A 22,526-nucleotide genomic window follows, 5' to 3' on the forward strand; every position below is an offset into this window, starting at 1 on the left:
GTTGACAGTGTGTGCATCATGTAGTACTTGGCGTAGATTATGATTGTAATCTCTTGTAGATTATGAAGTTAACTATTACTATGATAGTATTGATGCGATCTATTCCCCCTTTCATAGCTATTGTTGATGGTGTGTATGCTATGTTAGTACTCGGTCTAAATTGCAACGGTCTATTATGCACTCTAGAGGTTATTTAAATATGAACTCCGGATGTTGTGGAGCTTGTTTAATCCGGCTTGAGGTGTGCTTTTATAGCCCTACATAATGAATGGTGTTTGTTATCCAACAAGAGAGTGTAGAGTAATTCTATTATGTGATCATTGTTGAGAGTGTCCACTAGTGAAAGTAGGATCCCTAGGCTTTGTTTCCAAATATCGAATCGCCGTTTATTTATTGTTCTACTGCATGTTTACTTGCTGTCATATTTATTTCAGATTGCTATTACCACTCACAATCATCCATATTACTTGTATTTCACTATCTCTTCGCCGAACTAGTGCACCTATACATCTGACAAGTGTATTAGGTGTGTTGGGGACACAAGAGACTTCTTGTATCGTAATTGCAGGGTTGCTTGAGAGGGATATCTTTGACCTCTACCTCCCTGAGTTCGATAAACCTTGGGTGATTCACTTAAGGGAAACTTGCTGCTGTTCTACAAACCTCTGCTCTTGGAGGCCCAACACTGTCTACAGGAATAGAAGCGTGCGTAGACATCACTTGTATCATCATAGAGGGTGTCTTAACTAATTTGCATTAGGCTCACCTTTATATTCCGCAAAACCTAACATTGCAAAGAAATAATTAAAACTTATAGAAACCTATTTACCCCCTCTAGGTTTACCATCTCTGAACTTTAGTTTGCCAATCTATACAAGCTATTTATAGATTTAATTGAAATAGACAACATTAAAATGAAAAAAATGGATTTGGAAATGAATTAATATTATTAAAATTTATACATATGTATTTGTGATGGAGGTAATTTCACTTTTTGTCACCTAAGAGGCTACCAAACATAGAGATGGAACCATTCCATTCTACCTAGTTCACATCTTTACAGTCTTTCCCCGCTTTATTATAATTAAATTTAGTTAGTAGGCTATCAAATCAGTCGTTTCTTGCTTTGATATCTTTACAAAATTAAAGTTGAGTTAAGGTAATGTTATTTGGTTCATATACCCGAAAGATCGAGAGGCAATCCTCCCATCCATGTTAATTTTGTTTAATCTACTAAAAAAGACTATTTTGTTTACAAACCTCCTCTGCAGCATGTGCATCTTTTAAATTGTAGTTCAGTTTAACATATCAGCCCTCTCTCATCTTCTTACTTTTCGCATATTGTTTCCTTTCTTTTATGATGTCCCTTTTCATAATGGTTTAAAGAGTTTTCTGTGTCCACTGGATGCCCAAGTGTGATTTGTATAGTTGCGTTTTAGAGAGCTTTTTGTCCGCACTTTCCAAAAATCAACCAAATTATTAAAAGTTGTACTCATCCATTCACACACCTCTAGTTGACATATTAGATCCTTTAGAAGAGATGAACAAAAGTAAGCAGCAAGAGAAAAGGGGATCTCCAAGAGACTAGCAATCTCACTCTAATAAATTTGTTTTCTTAAGTTGGCACCCTATAGTCTCATTTGATACCCTCTATATAGGGTGTGCAAACTGTGCATCTTATGATAAATGTTTCTTTGTGTGGGTAAAACCTTTAGCATTGATGTAATTCATCTCACTTGTAGAGCTTGTCATTGACGAATGCCAACGCCTCCTCCGATTGCACCTCTATCTCATCCCGCTTCTCTGCTACCATGGCAGCTCCTAGATCGGCCTCCATCGCCATCATGGCAGCTCGGTCACCTGCCACATCGCCTCGGCCCTTTTCCCACCGTGTCACTCTATCCCCAACTCACCACCGTGTTGAGCCTAGCCTCACATGATGCCCCTATTATTTTACCACCCAGTCACTAGCTCGACATTCCCACATGTCCCCGCCTCCACATGCCACGAGAGCGACGCCACCCACCCCCCCATCTACCCCTCCTGGGCGCCTCGGCGGGAGGCAAAGAGGGATAGAAAGGGGGGATTATGACCTTTTGACATGTGGCTCCACTTGTCATTACATATGTAAAAAGGATATAGGCTCGCCCTTTTAGTCGTAGGATAGGGAAAATGTAGTATTAATAGAAATCATGTAGGATTGGGCCGCCCTGTCTACTTAAATCCTATTGGATGAGGACCTTTTTTGTGGTGAAGGAAAATTTTCATGAGGTCCAACCTCGTGACATCTTCTTCCTATTGATCGAATTTACAACCCGACATTTTTGTTAGACTATTTTCTATGAGATAAGATCATGCGAATCAAATGAGCTCTAAAGAAAAGTTATCATAGATTTCCAATCCTACGCAAATCTTTTGAGAATCCTAAAAATCAAAGGAGCGTAGAGTGAAGCTATGGGCAGTATGGTGGAGAAGGATCCCCAAAAGATGTACTCTCTATAATAATATTATTATTATAGGATCTCAACTATATCTTCTTTACCAAAATGTAATGATCATACTAATTAATACTCATATATTCGAGCAGTTTTCCTGTACCGTGAAGTTAGAACCTTATGTATGGTTTCTTTTGATGCTTTTGAGTTTAATTTATGTTGTCGTTCTTGTAATAAGGCTGCCCACGCCCTCGCCTGGTATGGTAAGCGGACTAATGTGTTGAACTCGGTCTTGGTGAAGAAGGAGCCAGCTCTTGTTTCCGGTTTGGTTGCTAGCGATCTTTCTATGCACCAGGTTGAGTGGAATGTACAGTTTCAAAAAAAAAAAAAAGAACATGTGGCTCCACTTGTCATTACATATGTAAGAAAGGAAATAAGATCCCATTTGGTTGTACGATTTAAAAATTGTAGGGATAGAAATCATATAGGATTGCGATGGCATGTATATTTGAATCACACGGAAAAAGGAATATTTTTATTGTGGTGAAGGAATTGTCATGAGATCTAACCTCATAATAATATTTTCCTATTAGATTTACACCACAAGATTTCCATGGAACTATTTCCTATGAAAGAGTATGCTCCAATGGATCAAACGATCTATAAATTAAAAAAAAAAATCATAGGATCAATCCTACGTAGATTATATGAAAATCCTATTTATCAATGGTGCTCTAAGTGAAGCCCTCACAAATGTAGTATCTAAATTTATAATAGTATTAATATTATAGGATCTCAACTATATCTTCTTTACCAAAATGTAATAATCATAATTAATACTCATATATTCAACCAGATATTATAGTCTTAACACCTCCCTAAAATCGCTCCCTTCCAAATAGGAAAGCAGGCCTCGAAGAGCTCAAAAAAGGCCACCCAGCAGCCCAGGCACGCTTCATCACAGGAGGGAGCAGAGGAAGACAGGGAGGAAGGGAGTGGGGCCCACCCGCCCGGCCTTCCGCTCGCTGACTCCGCCAGCCTTCGTTCCCCCTCTACCTGCTCCTCCTCCTCCGCTCCGATTTTAAATTTCGAAACCCCTCCACCTCGTCCTCCTCCCCCTTAAACCTCGCTCTGCCTGCAGCCTGCCACTGGGCGCACGCAGGCTCGCGGCGCGACGCAATCAGCTCATGATATCTCGGCTCCGCGGCTCGCAGATTCGGCGCTCGGCGAGGGCGACGCGGTGGGCGGGCGGCAGGACGGGCGATGGGGTGCCTGTTTGACTGCTTCCGGGCGGCCGGCGGCGAGCCGCGCGGCGGCCGCGCCCGCGCCCAGCTCGTCTCCTCCTCCGCCATCCCCGCCGCGTGTCCCAAGGTACCTTTTCTCTCCCCCGCGCCGAACCCGCGTGTCAATTCCGGGATGCCCGCGGATCAGCTACCCGGGCCTGGAAATTCCAGCCGCGATTCGTTAATTTCGTCCCTTCATTCGTCTCCACCAGGTTGCCGAGAGGAAGACCGCGCCGCCGTCGAGGAACGCGCTCTCAGCCGTGTTCCTCCGCGAAGGTCTGCAAATTTCCCTCCCCCCATTTTCTCGTCTGTCCTTCCCAACCCGATTCATCCTCGTAGTCTGATTCTGACGCCGTCATGCACTCCTGTGTCGTTCGCCTTCGCGTCGTCCGTGAAGACGAGGGATCGCAGGCCACGAGCTCGGGGCCGAACCAGGACGGCGAGAGGGAGCGGGCGGATCGGGAGCTCATGCAGCACGAGGTACGCCGATCGGTTCCGCGAATCTGGCCCTGTTCAGATCTGTCCCCGTGCTACTCTGTTCCGGGCTGTATCCTGCCACTTGAGCTCAGTTTTGTCTCACTAGCATGTGTAGCAGTGTGCCCGTGTTGCCGGATCATGGAGCGTGTTCTATCGTTCTTCTTCTGCTTTTCGGACTAGTTTAATCTCATATGCGCCATTTTCAGGAAAAAGGTGTTTCTGTTTTTTGTATGTGTGATGTTTGTGGGGTTAGCTCTGTCGGGATTCACACTGGCATTTCACTTGTCAGCTGGCCGTGGCCATTGTTCAGTTTTTTTTCCTTCCACTTACATAATGAAAATTGGTGCTTTCTTCTTCACTTGTATCTTCATTGATGTTTGTAGCTAACTGGTAATGTTGTATATGAGGATGATAATTTGTTACCCATACATCAGACAGTCAGTAGTAACACAGCGTGGACTCATAGTAGCGATAGCGAAATCAACATTTTATTTACTTACCCGCTTGCTTGTTCTGAGAAACAGACTGACTTTCATTGGTATTTATAGGCCATTTCCATCAAAAACAACGGCACACTGTTGCAAAATCCAAATGAAATAAGAAAAGGGCCTGAAAGAACGGATTCAGTTACACCTGCCTTGTCTAAAAACTTGAAGTTCGTGGACGCACCTAAGACTGAGGATTGCCAAACTCCTCCAGAGTCTCATCAGAGCTCCAATTTACCAGATGCTATGAGGTATGCCAACCTGTGCTATCTGCTTATATAATATTTGAATGTCTGTATTCTGTTCCCTGCTTCTGAAGAGGCTGGGGTATTCACCTTCACTGACTAGTAGATTAAACACTTCTACTTCCATATAACAGCTCTTCTTGGAAAGGGTGTGATGCATCAAACCTGCACGATTCTGAAGCTGTGAGCAAGACTGAAGATTCCAACGGTGTGCATAACGAGTTATCCACCTTAGATTCATGCTCTTTCAGCAGTAATAATGATGATATCTATCTGGATGGATCCAAGCTGTCATTCTTTTCAACTCCTCAGAAGGTGAATGCTGAGATGCATACTCCAGCTACTAATGCATCTAACGTGGAGGGATTGGGAAATGAAAGCAGTTCGCAGCATTTATCTGAAGCTCTGAAGCCAGCTGTGGATTTCCAAAATTCTGAGGTATCCAGCGAGAATTTCTTCCAGCCCAATATATCAGACAAGGATCTCAAGTGCGGAAAGAACGGCACTCTGGTTTCAATTGAACTTTCAATCTCTGATGAATGTTCACTGTTTCAGAACTCTGAGGGTTCTGTATCACCTTGTAACAAGATAAGCGATAGCATGAGCACAGCTTTTGAGGAGAAACGCCAGACCACTGAGATGGCAGTTCATGCCAGGAGAAAATTGATTACAAACATTGGTTCAGACATTGAATTCCCAAGCTTGTCCGAGTGGTTGAAGCCTCCAAACTCTAGGACAAGTGACAGTGCTAAGAGTTCTGATGATGATAGGCCTATTATTGGAATGGTCGCAGCTCACTGGAAAAACGAAGAGCCAGAGAATGGCACTCCTCAATGGTGGGATGGAAATGGCATTCCCAACTCAACAAATAAGTACAAAGAAGTAAATCCTATTTCTGTTTCTCTTACTTTCTGTTACTTGAGTAAATGTGGCTTACCTAGGAATAACACATTCGATGATTAGGATCAGAAGGTTAGTTGGCATGCCATGTCATTCGAGGAGAGGCTTGAAAAGGCTTTATCTGAAGAGAAGTTGCTTTCTCAAAGGTTCAGAATTTTCCTCCATTTCACATCAAATCACAGTTTGTTCTGGCATGATTTCCCTTTTTTCCATGGTGTAATGTTCTTGTCTGATTTTGGCAGGAAATGCTCCACCGGAAACACATCTCAGTTCTCAGGTGTAGAAGGTGAGGAAAGTGATACCGCTGCATCTCAACATCTACGTGTTGCTGCTTTTACATGATATCTTGTTATGCAAAGAGTTATGAAGCTTCCAAGCAATATGGTTTTTTGCTGCCTTCCTAATTGATGGCTCCTGCACAGTTTTGTTTCCCTCTACTGTCCTTCAGTAGGTAGCTTCTAGAAGTGATCTTTCTGTCGATTGCTTTGTATTAAAGTAGCAGTGTTCCAAGTTCCGAGACAAATCAACAATGTTGATTTCTAGTATAATTAGCCTCAAGATTCTCAAATTGTGCTGCTGACTGCTATATTCTCTTCATGTGGTACTTCTTTTTGTTTGGGATGTGAATGTTCTGTTCTTGATACTAGTAATCTTATAAGGCATGGCTGCCACAACAGAGAAATGATGTATTTAAAAACAACAGATAAATGATCAATTTTCCTGTTTACCTGAAAAAAGATGCAAATAATATTTAAAAGGCACGGATGTGAATGTTCTGTTCTTGATACTAGTAATCTTATAAGGCACGGCTGCCACAACAGAAAAATGTTGTATTTAAAAACAACAGATAAATGACCAATTTTCCTGTTTACCTGAAAAAAGATGCAAATAATATCTGACGTCTGGTCTAACACTTAATTTCTTACCCTTCGCCTTTCAATTGTCTTCGGTGATGCCTTTGTTGAATTAGAATCTGCCTTTCCATCCTTGTCTACATTCTGTAGGTTTTTATATTGACTGTTTCTAGTCCAACAGTAGTAGCTTTGCATTCTGAACATTGAACGGCAACTGTATGGCCTCCCTGGTCAGATAACCCGCAAATATCTTCTTATCTGTTCTTGCAGTTATCCTAACATGCTGATGAATATTATAACCCAAATTGGTAATTGACATGAGAAACATGTTTGATCTAGCCGGATCCTTCCTGCCTGTATGGTATGTTACGGACTTACAGTTTCTTGAGCTAATAGATGACGGTTTCTTATTTTAGAAGCTAAGCATTCAGCCTCCAGAATGGTACATCTTTGACTGTTAATGGCATGTGACCTATGCAAAGATGTCTTCTGAATTTGATAGATGGATTGACATGTAATTTTTTTATTCACTGTCATGCTTCAAGTGATCCAAGAGCGTTGAACTTAGGGCATCTCCAGCGGCGCGACGCATTTTGGACGCCCAAAAGTGGTCGCGAGCGTCCATTTGCGTCGCCCCGCGGACATATTTTGCATCCGTTTGCGTCTGGGTGTGCTCCTACCGGGGTGACCCATTTTTTCAATTGCAACATAGTTAAAACTTTCAAAGTAGTACATATAAATGCATAAAAACTATACAAAGTAGATCTATAGGCCTAGACTACTTGCTTCCTGACGGGCCGGCACCGTCGTTGCGTCGCTCCGTCGCCTGCTTCTCCGCCGCCTCCCGCGCGGCCGCTATGGCTCGGTGCGCCGGCGCGTCCTGGCTCAGTGCCTGCTCCAGCCTCGCGTTGGCGACATCGTCCTTGAGCGTCTCGAAAGACTCGACGATGGCCCTCTGCTCCGCCGCCCTCTCCTCCGGCGTAGGCGCATCAGGGTCATCGGAGGACCAAGATATCTCCGAGTCGGAGTCCTCTGCGGCAGCGGTTGCCGCCAGCCTGCGCTGTTCCAGCTCGGCGTCGACCGCCGCATGGGCCGCCCGCTCCTCCCGTGCTTCCTTCTCCGCTTCAGCCAGGGCCGCGGCGTCCCTGACCGGGTGGAGGAGGTCGGTGCTGTCTTCGGAGTCGAACTCCTCGTCAGAGCTCGAGGCCGGGGGAGGTGGAGTGGGAGGTGAAGGTGGAGGTGGAGGCGCGACAGCTTGGCCGCGTCCGACGCTGCTCATGGTGGATCTGCTGGAGGCTGAGCGGAAGCGCGGAGCTACGGCAGCGGCGGCTAGGGTTTAGTGGGGAGGAGATGAGATGCTCGCGCCCCTATTTATATAGGTCGGAGGCAGGGCGACGGCCGCGCCACGCGTGGCATCGCCATTACTACGTGCGCAGAGGTAGGCGACGGCCGCGCGCCACGCGAGGCATCACCATTTACGCGGCCGCAGACTGCCGAAGCGACGCCTCGGTACCAGTACTGGCGGAGAAGACGCATCGACGCAGGGTCGCTGCCAGGCGGGCCCGACGAAACGTCCGCCAGATGCGAGCGGACACTTTCGGCGTCCGTGGAGACGCATCCCAGGCGCATATTTGGGCCAGGTTTGCGTCTCCGCGGACGGCCCGGTCACTTTGCGTCGCCCGCTGGAGGTGGTGCCAGACGCATTTCCGGTCACGGCGGACGAAAACGGTCGCTCTGCGACCAGCCCTTACAGCATCAACCTGTGAGAAATTTGCTAGGGTGCTGGAAAGAGTCAAATCATGGGGTCAGCACAAGAAATCTTGAAAATGACCCATTGATTGCTTTTTTGTAATTTAACCTCGTAGATAATACGTGTTGTCCACAAATGCCAAAGTCTATCTGATCTAATGTACATTGCGCACGCACCTTTGCATGACTTGTGGGGCAGAACCAATCTAGGAGCGACAAACTGAATGTCAAGAGTGCTGATTGTGTTAGCTCACTTAACACTGAAAGCGACAGGAATTATTGAGAAATAAATCACTTCTTTTTATATATTGATATCCATTATGGAGCAGCAGGACAGCATTGTTGAGCTACAGGATAATAAGTTACACAGCCTGTTTTGCTTAATCAGCAACATGATGTCTATTTTAGAGATCTGAAGAAGTTACAATATACACATTGAATCATGGAGTTAACCATGAACTAGGCGCCTGAATGAAAAATTTATGTGTTACTATTACTATCTTATACTCACAACCCATACATAGTAAGTATCACAAAACCATATTGTTTACATATTAGATCAGAAGAAAGAAAGCTCTGTCCATGAAGCTCTGCTGTCTACCACGGCCTCTGCGCTGTGCGGCGCGGGCCTTGCATCTCTGTCTCCCACTTGACTGCATCTGTTCTAGCTTGTCGGCGAATTCAGTAAGTCTAGCATCTACACCCGCAACTCCGAGGAAGAAGTTCGAAGATCTCAGTTAATTTCCTGCTGATCAAGCATATGATCTGCAGTCATAGAATGCTGCCGGGTCGTTGACTTCCATCATCCTCGCGATCTCCTCCAAGTACCCGTCGACCTTGTAGTAATCGTTCGTGGTGGCGGTGGCGGTGGCGAGGCTATGATCATTCTGATGAAAGGCGGCGGTCGCTGACAATGGTTTCTGCTCCGGCACTGGCATGGCAGGTAGAGTGCCCCATTGCTCCATAAACTGCTGGTTCTGCATGGCGTCTCTGTAGAAGAAGTTGACGTTGTTCGCTGAGCCCATCTGGCTGATGTGCTGCTGGTGCTGATGGGGGATGCATGAAGCGGCGGAAGCTGCCGGAGCCAGGCAGTTCATGTACTCGTCGCCGCCTTCCGATGACTCGAAGCTCCCCGTGTTGGAGCTCGACTCGGCGACGGCGGCGGACATCGCCGGCGCCGGCCTCCACGTCGTCTGTTGCGGCTGCTGGTGCTGCTGCTGCTTCCTGTAGGTGATGGTTCTCCTGAAGATCCTGCAGATCGTCCACACCTCCTGCATTTTCCAGTCACACGTCAGATAATAGGGTCAATGTTGCTGCACCAGACCACACATATATGCAGATGCCATGGACTGGTCGCCGTTGCAAGGATCAGGCAGCTGATCCACACATCGGCGAGACTGCGCGCGACTGGACGCATCCACACGTGTGGGACTCTAAACGGAAATGGAAGGCATGCGTGGACTAACTACTTACAGCTTCCTGCATGCTTGGGGAGGCGGTGGCGGCCGAGGCGGCGGCCGGCGGGAGGCGGAACTCGTGCATCATCCAGTCCGTCTTCGTGCCCTTGCCGGCGCTGCCGCGGTAGTAGACGAGGGATTTCTTGAGCCCGATGGACTCGCCGGAGTTTCCGCCGGCGGCGGAGTAGATCGGCCGGTCGATGCCTGTCGCCTTCCAGAAGCCGGAGCCGGTGACTCTGTTGGGACGGATGCTGTTCCGGTACTTCCTACCCCTCAGGCAGAAGAAGTACCACTCTTTCTCTCCACCAACCGTGCTCGCCTCTGCAGAAACGAATTGCACTCTGTCAGATAAATAAAAGTTCTGCTGCAGAAGGTAGATCGTATTTGAAGCCATTAATTTGTGCACCAAATTAAGCTAGTGAAATGGTGACAAGTGACCAAGAACAAGATCAGGGAGAAGAATCTTACTTGGGAGATCCCATGGGTCATGCTTGTAGATGTCCATCTCCCGGATAACCTCAATTCTCAGCGCCTTCCTCGCTACCTTCCGCCGGAGGTAGAAGGTCACGAGCTCCTCGTCGGTCGGGTGGAACCGGTACCCCGGCAGCATCACGTCCTCTTCCTCGTTGTCATCTCCGGCGGCGCCGAGCAGCACCTCCCCGTCGCTCTTCACTCTCTCCATGGCGCTGATCTCCTCCTTGGCCACCATCGACACCATCTCGATCTCTATATGTTCAACAATCTAGCTAGCTAGCTACCTCTCCTCCTGTGATCTTGCCTTCGTTGATTCTCGCGGCCTTATCGATATATCGTTTATGCGTCTTGCTTGCTGCTGCTTCGGTGCGTGGTTCTTTGGATCTTCTTGATGTAATCAATCTCCTTGTGTTGGATATATATAGCTAGGAAGGTCTCTTGATGGCCTTGGAGTTAAGGAGGAGTAAGCTTCCATGGGGTTATAAATGGGGAGAAAGAGAGCTCTTCTCGGGCAGGGTATGCAAGAAGCTACGATCTGCCGAGGTGACATATTTCTGGTCCAAGTCGCTGGGTTTGAATTATGTCGCCACAGTCCATCTTGACGAATCTTCACAGCAGCAGCTTGTTACTAGCACTGGCTAGCTGTGCTTGTGTTACTCTGCAGCTATTTGTGTGCTTCTTCTTTGGGCGTGTCACTGAGGAAAGTCTTAGCAGCTATAATACATGATGCAACTTGGCACCTAAGAACAAGCCAAGTCACTGGGTGAAAAGCTCGCAGAGAAATCAAAAGGCCATGAGCCTTTGCTCTACAAAAAATCAAAAAGGCATGATCTCATATAGCCTTTGACTGGGTTCCGGATTATAGAGAGAAAGGAATATTGCGGACGTATTCGATTTTGCTGTCAAGGGCTGAGCCGCTGAACCTTGTTTGTCTTCCAGCCGTTCTGTGATCTAGAGACGCAGAGGGTGATCTTAATGGACGCTTATTTTTCTTTGCAATGACGCATGTGATTGCTTTGCTAAGTACCACCAGGTTAAGGAATCAGACCGTACTGTTTCTGACTTGGACACTTGGTGCAATGCGTCGCGTTTGTGCATGTCAAAATGAAAACACGTACACTCAAATGAAAACACGTACAAAGACCGATTAGAGAAGAAAACATAAATCTTCAGGGGGGCCAATGTGGTGCAGTAGCAAGTAAAGTAGGTTGTACAAAGTCGTTTAGTTTGCCCCATACTAAAATTAAGGAACAACGCATGCGCGATGGAGGAGCAAGATGCATATAGTCTTCGTTGACAATGGAGCGAATGTGAGCAATGTTGGTGTAACACGTATGTATGCATGTGCTATGTTCCAGAAGGCGCTTAACATGGGTGTTGTTGATAAGTATATATATACTATTGGCTAGCTGATGAATATTAAACGCAATTGATCATCTACATATACTTTAATTCCTTTTAAAAGCGAAAGCTCTTCTTTTTGTCATTGCCTTTTTTCCGGCTTTGCTAGAAACAACTATTAGAGGAAACTATTCATTTAGACAATGAGACTTGTGTAACTATAAAAAGATGAGACTATGTTCATCTAAATCCCAACTAAGAATACACAATTACAAGCCGATTGTAAAATAGTCCACTCTCTCTTTTCGTAAAACACTCGGCCGACTATAGCATTTAGACTAAGAATATGTCTATTTTTAACTCCTCGGTTATGCTATACGCTTAAGTTTCATCCATGAAATGTACCGGATATTTTCAGTCCCAAAAGAGCCCGATCATATTGGATTTATTGATACATTAGAAGCAGTTTTGGCGACGAGGTGGAGGAAGATTTACACATGTAGCATTCTATTCCAGATGACACAAATAAAAGATGAAAATAATATATAAATGGACCAGAGAGGGGTAAGATATGGATGAAGAGATTTATCAACAATTTACTGAAACCCATTGTGTTTGAACCCGATCAACTTGAATAAAAATCTTAGAAATATATGGGTTTCAAATACTAAAAAAGATATACCTTTAGAAAATGGGTATTTAAATAAAGACCAAATCCAAATATAGAAAAAAGGCAAAAACCTTAGGAATTTATTGGAACTATTATTTACTATATTTATGAATGATTCATCAGTAAAAAAATAATGAAATATGGTTACTTCTCTTTAGGATGATTTCTAGGTTACTAATATTTTTTATTGATTTTTATCAAATATCCTAGCTTTCCTTTTTATTTAAACCTGACGAGGGGGTACCGCGTGTGTGAAATTTCCACCATAGAACGTTATCAAAACCCCTTCTAGCGAGACATGTGACCACAATAAGTCAGTTTTAAATCTTGAATGAACCCATAATATTGTGAGACAAAACACAGAATTTGCCAACAGTTGAGTAACCAAATGAACCCTATCACTGCAACAACACTCATATTACCTGACACTTTTAGATGTTAAGCCAGACTTGTTTAAAGACCACGGTTTAGGTTGGAAATGCGCTAGTAATAACTGCGTCGTGGAAAATGCACGTGCAACACTTTATTTTTTTTGGCTCAACGATTAATGTGGGTTGTGGATAAGTATATACTCCCTCTGTCACAAAATGTAAAACGTCTAAGGATTAGTCAAAGGTTAAATCTAACTAACTTTAGTTAAATAATTAGGAAAAATATCTACATCTACAATATTGAATGGACACATTAGGAAAATATACTTTACAATGAATCTATTGATATCTATTGTAGTTGATCGTATTATTATGTATAAACTTGATAAAACTTAGAAAACATTGTTTTTTAAGTAATCCTTAGAAGCCTTATATTTTGGGACGGATTAAGTATATACTAACTTATTTGCTAAGAGATGATATTGAAGGCAATTTCTCATCTATCTATTTTTAAACTTCTACGAAAAGGGAAAGCTCTTCTTATTCATCATTGTCCTTTTTCAGCTTTGCTAGAATAAATTATTTAAAGAACTATTCAGTTAGATAATGAGACTTGTGTAACTATAAAAAGATTAGATGATCTTCGTCTAAAGTACCGACTAGGAATTTGCAATTACAAATCGATTCTGAACTAGCCCCTACCTCTTTTCGTCAAACACATGGTTGACTACATTTTTTAAATAGAGAAAATATCTATTTTTAGTTCCTCGATTATCTTGTAAGTTTAAGTTTCATTCATGAATTGTACTAGATAATTTCGGGCCCTAAAGTGTCTACTATTGTTTAGTTCCTTGTAAAGTTAGATTTTTTTTACAACAACTAGGATACATTTTACACTTGTAGAATTCAATACGTTAGAAATAAAATATAAAAAAATATAAAAATGAAGTAGATGGGTGGGATGGGGGACCAAGGAATCATGAAAAGTAAACTGATATACAGTTCTTTTTTAACCTGGTTAACTTATAAATATTTGGAAAAATATAAGTTCCAAAAACACACAAAATAGACTATTAGGAAATTGATACTTCCTCTGTTCAGTATATTATTTATCACAGACTCAGATGAATCTATACATAAAATATGTCTAGTTACATCCAAATCAATGATAAGTAATATGGAACAGAGGGGGTTTCTATGTAAATTTAATTAAAAATAGAAAAATCAAATCTGCTGAATTAATTGAAATTCCAAATTTATTTACATTATTTATGAATGATGTGCAATTTAAAAATCCATGAAATCTTGTTACCGTGATTTGGGATAATTCTAGGTTTTCTAATATAGCTGTATCAACTTCCTTAAAATTTCATGGTTTTTTTTAACAAAAATCTGGTTAATGGCGTGAAATTGCGATCGCAAAACATCAGCGAAGCCTCTTCTAGTTAGACAAGCAACCACGTCAAGTTGATTTTAAATTTGAACGAGGCCAAAATATTGCAACATAAAACCTAGACTTGGCAAAAGAAAAATAATATTAAAAATGAACCTTTTCCTTTAAATTAAGTCAACCATGAATGACGACTACCCTCTCTAGCACAGTAAAAAAAATAGAAAGGAGTAACAATGGCAAAAAAAAAAAAAACCAAGACGGGAAAAACAACAACAATGTTTTGTAGTCTAAATTTAATGAATTTGCATATCTTTTACCTTTTAGGTTTGGATAAGTGCAAGTCCAAGCACAGAAGTTTAGATGATTTTTTTGTACTAAAAGCTTTGTCAAAATTTAGTTGGTTTAACTTTTCAAAAATAGTATTACTGTATAAGTTTTATTCATTGGAATGGAACTAGTATGTTTTCTTTTCGGTATACAATCGTCCAAAGCTGCAAAGAGAAGGGTATTTTTTGCAGTTTCGCCATTTTTGCGGAATTTGCTCTGGTAACACCTAACTGGACGACTGGCACGGCCTCAGAACAACGCGCTGTGCTAGCTGACTAGTGAAGCGACAAACAAAACCAACCTGCCTGGAGATCTCGCACGAGGAAGCATGCAATACACACATGCCCAAATAAAGCTCTTCTTGTTCAGAAAAAATACGACACGTTCCCCCCATTGCAACTGAAGACAGTAAACATTTCAACGATTAACACCTGACACCTGTGAATCCGTGAAAAGCATGGTCGATTTTCCACGGGGAGTAGCAAAAGCATGTTGGTTGATTGGTTGCGCGTTGAAGAATGTTGGAAGATAGGATAAGGAAGACGCATTCCGAAATGAAAAGTGCACCTCACCTCGTCGTTTTCCATGGCCCACTGGACCAGGTCAGCCGCCGCATTCTCTGCTGCAGATGGGCCCCATGGCGAGGTCCGCTGTCAATGCACGAGCGGAGGACTCTTGTCCGTGCAGCCACGTCCACGCCACACACACCACATCACTAAGGGCATCTCCAGTGGCGCGATGCAAACGGACGCTCAAAAGTGATCGCGAGCGCAGGGCCGGTCCTGAGATTTTCAGGGCCCGGGGCGAAACTATAACCAAGGGCCCTAAAAACCTTAAATAGTAATTTATATATATATGTACATATAAAATATTACTGATAAATATTTAAATTATTTTTTATGCTAAAAACAGTGGGAAAAGACCCCATTACGTCATCTTCATTTTTGTTAAAAGACATGTGCAAAGAGTTCATGAATCACACAAAATCAATATTGATGCCAAATAATGTTTATAGTCTTGAAGTTTTGACATTCCAAGATGAAAAATTGTTGGCGAGGGATTGTCAATATCTATCTTACCGAAACGCATCCACTCTCACAAGAACCACGTTGGCCGATGGTGGTCGGTGTAGTGCAATCTCCTATCCATGAATATGTATATGGGCTAACGGACGGTAGAAAATACAAAAGCACTCTTGCGGATTACATAGCAAGTATGTCGACCTACACATTGACTCTTGCTTTTCAAGACTAAATTAGAAATGTGCACTTTTCAATTTGATTTTTTTACCTTGAACAAAAGGAAGGGGTAATACTGATTTTTAAATATTCTAAACAAATTAGTGTCACATATTAACACAAAGCCACGAGGGGAACTAGGGGTTGAGCGAGGGTCGATGGATGTTTTGGTCCTGTGGAGTGTGAAGTGTGGACCAATAAACTAAAACCAGCCTTAGTATTGTCTGAATTGATATTTTACCGAGCGTGACTTTTTTTTTAGGTTGTGAGTGCACATAATCCTCTATACCGACTAGAGTAATGAGAAGTGAGAATTATAATTACCGGACCTGTCCTATCCACTTAATCCCCTCATAGCTAGTTAAAGGGAAAAAGGTCCAAGCTGACCAAGAAGTAAAGCCCAGTACGTATAACCAAAGGAAAAGAGCCTTCTCAGCCTAGGCAGAATAACGCTTCGCTGTTCATCTTCTTCCGAGCTGCACGATCTAAAAACTTGGGTATGCTCCAATGGCGCCGCCACATATACCTTGACTACACGGAAATTTGGGCCCCCCTGGTTTCACGGGCCCGGGGCGGTCGCCCCGCCCGCCCCCCCTAGGGCTGGTCCTGCGCGAGCGTCCGTTTGCGTCGCCCCGCGGATGCCAAATTGACCGCAAGGGACGAAATGTCCGTTTGCGTCGGGGGCTGCCTCCAGTGGTCCGACGCATTTTGGACATGCAACTTTTTTTTTGTGCTACTTTTATAGTTGAATGATCAAGTTAAACGCGAAAAAGATGAACTCATGATGTTCATGTTGGTCCAATCGAATAGATTATAGCCTAAACAATTAACCGGATACGACTAGATTCAAACATATTTAACATACAAATAAGAATAAATTTAAAAACATATAAACTAAAACTATTTTTTGGCCTTCTTCTTCGAAGGCCCTGCGTCGTCGTTGTCGTGGAAACTCCTCCGCCTCTTGCTTGTCACCTCGTCGTCCGAACTGGAGGACGACGCGCCCGTCGAGGACTTGAAGCTGGAAGAAATGCCGTCTTCGTCGTCGTCGGACGACGACGCGCCACCCGCGCCAGCGCCCTGGACTTCTTCGTTGCCGCCGCCTTGTCGTCCGCCTTGGTGTCGGAGTCCTCCTCCTCCTCCTGGCCCTCCTCCTCGTTGTCGGCGTCGCTGGCAGCGCCGCCTTCGTCCTCCTCCTGGCCTTCGGTGCCATTGCCGCCTCCCTCCTCCTCGTCCTCACTCGGTGTGGAGGTAGGGTAGCTGGGCGTGGAGCCCGGATCGCTTGGCGTCGCCGGCGATTCCCACCAATGCAGGAATCCGGGCGACTTGCCCTCGCTGTCCGAGTCGGACGGCAGCGTGTAGTCGCTCATGGCGTGCCGGTGTTGGAGAAGAAGAAGAAGAGGAAGAAGAAGGAGGCGGTTGAACTTGAATTACCGTAGACGCGGGGGTTATAATGTGCGCGGATTAACGGCTGCGCGTAAAACGAAGAGGCCGGCGGTTGCTCTTCCGCGGCGGTTCGGCGCTCCATTGCGGCGGTTGGTCGCCGGCGGTTGTGAATTGGAGGCCGATCGAACCTAGGTCGCTGCCATGAGGGCCCGTGGGGACGCGAGCGGACGCTTGGAGCGACCGCCGAGCGTCCGCCGCGACGCAAACCTGGCGTATATTTGGGCCAGGTTTGCGTCTCCGCGGACGGCCCGGTCACTTTGCGTCGTCCCGCTGGAACAGGCCCCAGACGCATTTCCGGTCACGACGGACACAAACGGTCGCTCAGCGTTCGTTTGGGTCGCGCCGCTGGAGATGCCCTAAGCAATCTATCGCTGAGGCTAAACAGGGTTACCTCTGCAGCTAAGCAGGGTTTTCAGCTAACCCTGATCCTTACTCCTCACGTACGCTACGGACTGACTGATTAAGCCTCGTGCCTAACTAATTATGGTTCACACTTAGTAGTGCACAAGGCTTTCACTGTTGCCCCGGACAACGTACAAAAGCAACATATATTCACCTCGTACATTTCTACGTACTGTATATCTGTTCATCTATGCAATGTACAGTTGACCTTCGTGAAATGCTTTTGAAATCCACTCTTAGCATATCTTTATTTAGGATTTCGGTGCAGAAATAGTTTACTAACTTAATTTCGCGAATGTGGGCGGATCAACCAGTAGCCAAGGGCGAAACCAGGATGAGAATTGAGAGGGGGCAAGGATGTACTTATTGAAGAAAAAATATTTTTTAAGTGGGGACAAAGCTCTATTTAAGCTAGAGTTTACAAAGAGATTAAATGTTTAAGTGGGGGCAGCTGGCCCCCTTGCCAATAGGCTAGATCTGCCCATGGGATAAACGTTTCCCCTCATGGATTTACAACACTAACTAGTTGATTTTCTTATGCGGTCTTCTGGGCAAGTCCACCCTCCGAATAACACTTTTAGAAGATTTTTCGGAAGATATATTTTGGCGCTCCCATGCTTTATTTTTGCGATGATATGAACTACGTCTCGAATGGGAGGACCAATTTTAATTTTGGCCCTCCCATTCGAGAAGATAGTGCATATTATCGTAAAAAAGCATAAGCTGTATTTTGATTAGTTAGAAAAAATTGTATTTATCTTAAGAAATCAAAATATGTCCTTTTCTATAATAAAGGAAGTGCAAAATCTGAATTGATCTCAGAGCTAATATGGTGATATGATGCCAATTGTTCATAAGACATCAGTTCAAAAAAAAAAAAAAAATTTGTTCGTAAGACATGGATTTAACTATCTACAACTAGACGCACGTTATAATGTTTTAGTGGTCGTAGGTTATATTGATTTAGAGGTAACACGACACACGTGCTAAGTTCGTCAATCTCGATGCTTCGCGGCTATATACGAGTATTAAGCGTGTGCGTCTTGTGGTGTGTGACTAGCTTCGATCTTTTCTAGGGATATACTGAGTTTGCTTCTTCATGGAAGGTGAGACTAACCGATTGGAAGCTTTGAAAATATCACCACCCATCGCGCCTACCAATAATAATCTCCCTGGACCAAAATAGGGAATATCTATATCAACCCCTCCAATCTTTCACCTTTCTGTTTACCGACGCCTCTGGTCCTTTTTGAACCTTCCGAGAGAGAAAAAAGCGGAGCCTTTGAAACGGCTCTTGTCCTCTAGTCAAGAAAGTACGTCGATGCTCCACTTCCCAGGAGAGAAAAATGGCACAGGAGAAAAGGCAGCACTTCCACGTACGTACACATGGCGATTATTTAGCACATGGTTATGTTTGTATACATCTACTTGAGTGTAACCAAAGTCAGTGCGGTAGGATTTGTTTATGTTTAATTACCAATTTGAGACGAGTAACTAGCTACATGTAGTGTGAATTGTGAACTGGAAGCAGCATATTGCCGCTTCGTTTCCTTAAGATAAGCAACGCCTATGACCTTCCTCTTAGCTAACCATGGTTAGCGACAAATGACGGACTAATGGAGAGTCACATTTTTTTAATCATATGGACCAAGTCATTCCAGGATTACCCAAGTTGGCTGCTTAATGCAGTGTTAAAACTGTAGGCTAGCTTAATCAGTCCATGCTAATGTCTTGTCAACGTATTAGAGTTTGATTCCAATTGGGAAAAATGCAGGCTCGGATAGGTCAGATGAATGTTTCTTCTTGCTTATATTGCTGACTAAAAGGAAACAAGTGTCATTCAGGTGCTGATGGACCGAGGCCTGATTTTTCTTTTGATTGATTTCACACCGAAACTCAATTTTGTTTCTATCACACCCCGACAAGAAAACAACTGTCACCTATTCTCTGAATGTGATATGCAGGTCCTGGAATTTTCATGGTAGATTTAATACTGAAACCCATACAAAACAAAGCTTGGGATCATCCATGGTTGCAACGATTTTTCTAGCACGTTGGTTATTATCCTGGCCCAGGTGTTTGGTGAACTTTGAAATTATTTCTTTATTAAACACCTTTGAAATTTATTTGTTCTTCAGAGATTTATTGAGAATATCTGCTGGGACAAAACGATACACAGGCAGACTGCTACAGAAGTTATATAAAATTATGTCCCAGCATATTACTATTCAAGCGAATACTGAGTAGTAAAGCCACCAATGAATTAGATCCGGTTATTATTTCTGATATGGTCTCAGATATCGTAAATATTCTGATACTTGTGGAATTCAAGGTAATCTATCTTGTCAAAAGATGGGCATATTATCTCCACTCTGAACCATAAAATATACATCAGTAGAAGTCGAATTGTTCACTCCTTTCAGTTCAGCAGATCCCTACATTTTGTCCTGAAATGGTACAGCGCATGAACATAGGCCCTTTCTGGCCAACCAACCTATAAGGAAAATTCTAAAAGCGTAAAGAGGGTGCCAAAAAACAGAACTCCAGCAGACAAAAATGTACTTTTGTGCCTAAATAACTCACAGAGGACTGTAGTCTTAGCAACATTATTCTGAAGATTGGACGCTTCACATATGCAGCCTAGAAATGCAGTTGACATTATCAAGGTGGCAACAGGCCTACACAGGATGAACCATGACTTACGGAACTGACATGACACGAAACGGCTGAAAACATTTATGATTTCTCTTCTTGCCTGCAGCCAAATTCCTACTATTAGGTCAGAAGAATAACTGCTGCAAGATAATAGCAACAGCATAACACATAGTGGCCTACAGCATATGTACGCAATTAATATTTGTACTAACAGCAGTCCTAGAAGGAAAAGAACACCGAAGAAGCAAGCCATGGAATAGGATCGATTAGGTCAAGCAGCCACAACCAATTCCGACCATCGCATTCGCGGTTCAGGGACAGAATTGTTCCTTCCAGGTTGGGCCGCCTGTATCTTTCCATGAGCAGTTTCCGGCAACAGCAGAGCCAAGCAAAATGTGAGATAACTATGTGACTGTTTTCAGGTCAGCTCAAACAAAATCGGTTAACACTCATCACTGTCAGTCGCATTATGCGTGCATGTTCTGTTCCTTGTTTCTTGCGACTGTTTGCCACCAGACCTTCGCCGCCAACTGGTCCTTAAGTACAGTAGCATCAAGTATGATGGTCCAACTTTTAGGAAGTTCTTCTGGTCCCAAGGACAAGATGATAGCTAGTGTTCAGAAGCAGCAAATGCAGATGACCACTTAATAGTCCTACTTTTGAATGGACAGATGGCAAGGATTGAATATCTTGTACTACTTACTACGAGACTGTGTTGTCAAATTTTGGACCCGCGGGAAAGATTATAGTTGATACGGTGAGCTCTGGGTCAGTATGCATGGATTGACCTTTGGGCCTCCGACAGAACTGCGATATGGTCCTGTGATGAGACCTAACACCATACCGTGTATTCAGAGATATCTATGATTTGGTCAAGAAATTCAATCCAGTGAGTCATGAGCTTGAGCTAATGAGGCTAATTACTTGAAGGCTGCATGTTCATCACATGCTTTACCCTCAGGAGAGAATTCACAGCAGTGATTCACGGTTCTTAAATCACAGAACAATTACCCCAAAAGTGAAAAAAGTCAAGGCACGCCATGCTATCTTTATGATTTTGGACTGGGTTATACAGCAGGTTCTTTGCCATCTTCTTAAATTTACGCTGTTACCGCAAATTACTGGACGTTGTAATCTATCGTCAAAAAGTTCAGTTAACTTCCAGCATTATGAATTTAGGTGGTTTGCTGACCTTCTAGGTGCTTTCTCTGCTTGCTCTTAATGAATAGTTCAAGTTAATGCCAGCTTCGTTGTCTGAAGAATGTCTGGTACTACATGGTGATGACTGATAATAGATTTAACAATGTCATCACATCTCATTATAAATTGGTCTTGGACCATTTCTATCATCAACCTTGGGCATGACGATCCATCGATCTACAAGAATGGTTGGGATACTATTGAAGAGCATGCAAACGAAAATTCTTCTTCTTCCAGAAGAAGATTTGCATGCCCACGAACGAAACTGTGGGAGAATTCTTTCAATGTTATCTATGAATCTTTTTCTCGATTCCTACAGAACTAAATTGTTTGGAAATCGACAGAAGTTACTTTTGCCAGGTTGATGACAATATGTGTAATTTTGTGAAGTTGTCAATTTACACAAAATGCCAGATTTATGCTACTCCCTCCTGCCCAAATTAACTGAAGCAGCTTAGGATTACACTTGTACTTGGCATAGTATATGGCTACGTTAGTTAATCGGGACTGATAAAGTAGTAAGTTGGTTTTGATACAGCGGAACAGTGCATAGAGAAAAGTTCCAAGTCACCATATTGGACAAATATCTGACCCCAGAAAAATCACGTCCATTTTGTCAACATCTAGCCTGAATCGGAGATGTAAGTCAAATAGTTAATGAGGACTACATTCTCAATGATTCATTTTTCAGAACAATATAGTCTCCATGAAGCTTGAATCAGTGTTTAAATGTTTGATGTGGATCGCAGCAAGCAGATTCAGTGCAGAATTTTCGACAAAGAATGTCGACTGGTCCTCTACATGCCAAGCATTAAAAGGCAGTTTTGACACTGCAGCAATATGAATCACCACTGTGTTGAATTAGAGGTTCTGCAGTAATCTGGGGGACCTTTCTGGTCCTGAATGGAACAACTTAGATGCTTATAGGAATTATAGGAGCTTTCTAGAACAAACACAGTTGAATAATTCTTACAGAAGAGTGTTTGACCAATAGTCACAGCTTTCTATAGGAGTTAAGAGCCTTGTGGAGTTACGATCTTTGAAGTAAGAACACCCAATGGTCAGAGTAGAATGTTAGAGCAATACAGAGTAGCATAATAACTGGAGCATGTGGGAAACAATAG

At 43.5% G+C, this 22,526-nt stretch overlaps 2 protein-coding genes across 2 annotated transcripts; one reads left to right on the top strand and one right to left on the bottom strand.

Annotated features, from left to right (window-relative positions):
• The first annotated feature begins 3,428 nt into the window (after window positions 1–3,428).
• On the top strand, window positions 3,429–6,393 carry LOC127292602 (uncharacterized). Its single transcript, XM_051322037.2, has 7 exons — window positions 3,429–3,806; window positions 3,931–3,994; window positions 4,116–4,198; window positions 4,744–4,931; window positions 5,060–5,807; window positions 5,889–5,971; window positions 6,068–6,393. Exons 1-7 carry the CDS (start codon window positions 3,699–3,701, stop codon window positions 6,165–6,167), a joined length of 1,374 nt encoding a protein of 457 aa, XP_051177997.1. The 5' UTR covers window positions 3,429–3,698; the 3' UTR covers window positions 6,168–6,393.
• Window positions 6,394–8,802: 2,409 nt separating this feature from the next.
• On the bottom strand, window positions 8,803–11,001 carry LOC127292603 (NAC domain-containing protein 68). The gene is made up of 3 exons (XM_051322038.2): window positions 10,354–11,001; window positions 9,902–10,206; window positions 8,803–9,699 (listed from the first exon to the last, which is right to left on the bottom strand). The coding sequence occupies exons 1-3, from the start codon at window positions 10,601–10,603 to the stop codon at window positions 9,181–9,183; spliced, it is 1,074 nt and encodes a 357-aa protein (XP_051177998.1). The 5' UTR covers window positions 10,604–11,001; the 3' UTR covers window positions 8,803–9,180.
• Between the last annotated feature and the right edge of the window lie 11,525 nt (window positions 11,002–22,526).

The sequence above is a fragment of the Lolium perenne genome, chromosome 4 (genome assembly GCF_019359855.2).
Source record: "Lolium perenne isolate Kyuss_39 chromosome 4, Kyuss_2.0, whole genome shotgun sequence".
NCBI classification, from domain to species: Eukaryota; Viridiplantae; Streptophyta; class Magnoliopsida; order Poales; family Poaceae; genus Lolium; species Lolium perenne.

What these genes read in the sequence shown, in the direction of transcription:
- LOC127292602 (XM_051322037.2), top strand. Translation starts at nt 3,699, where the DNA reads ATGGGGTGCCTGTTTGACTGCTTCCGGGCGGCCGGCGGCGAGCCGCGC. An exon ending in TCCCCGCCGCGTGTCCCAAG is followed by an intron (nt 3,807 to 3,930) that starts GTACCTTTTCTC and finishes CGTCTCCACCAG; the next exon opens with GTTGCCGAGAGGAAGACCGC. An exon ending in AATTTACCAGATGCTATGAG is followed by an intron (nt 4,932 to 5,059) that starts GTATGCCAACCT and finishes TCCATATAACAG; the next exon opens with CTCTTCTTGGAAAGGGTGTG.
- LOC127292603 (XM_051322038.2), bottom strand. Translation starts at nt 10,603, where the DNA reads ATGGTGTCGATGGTGGCCAAGGAGGAGATCAGCGCCATGGAGAGAGTG. An exon ending in TGACCCATGGGATCTCCCAA is followed by an intron (nt 10,207 to 10,353) that starts GTAAGATTCTTC and finishes TCGTTTCTGCAG; the next exon opens with AGGCGAGCACGGTTGGTGGA. An exon ending in CCCCAAGCATGCAGGAAGCT is followed by an intron (nt 9,700 to 9,901) that starts GTAAGTAGTTAG and finishes TGGAAAATGCAG; the next exon opens with GAGGTGTGGACGATCTGCAG.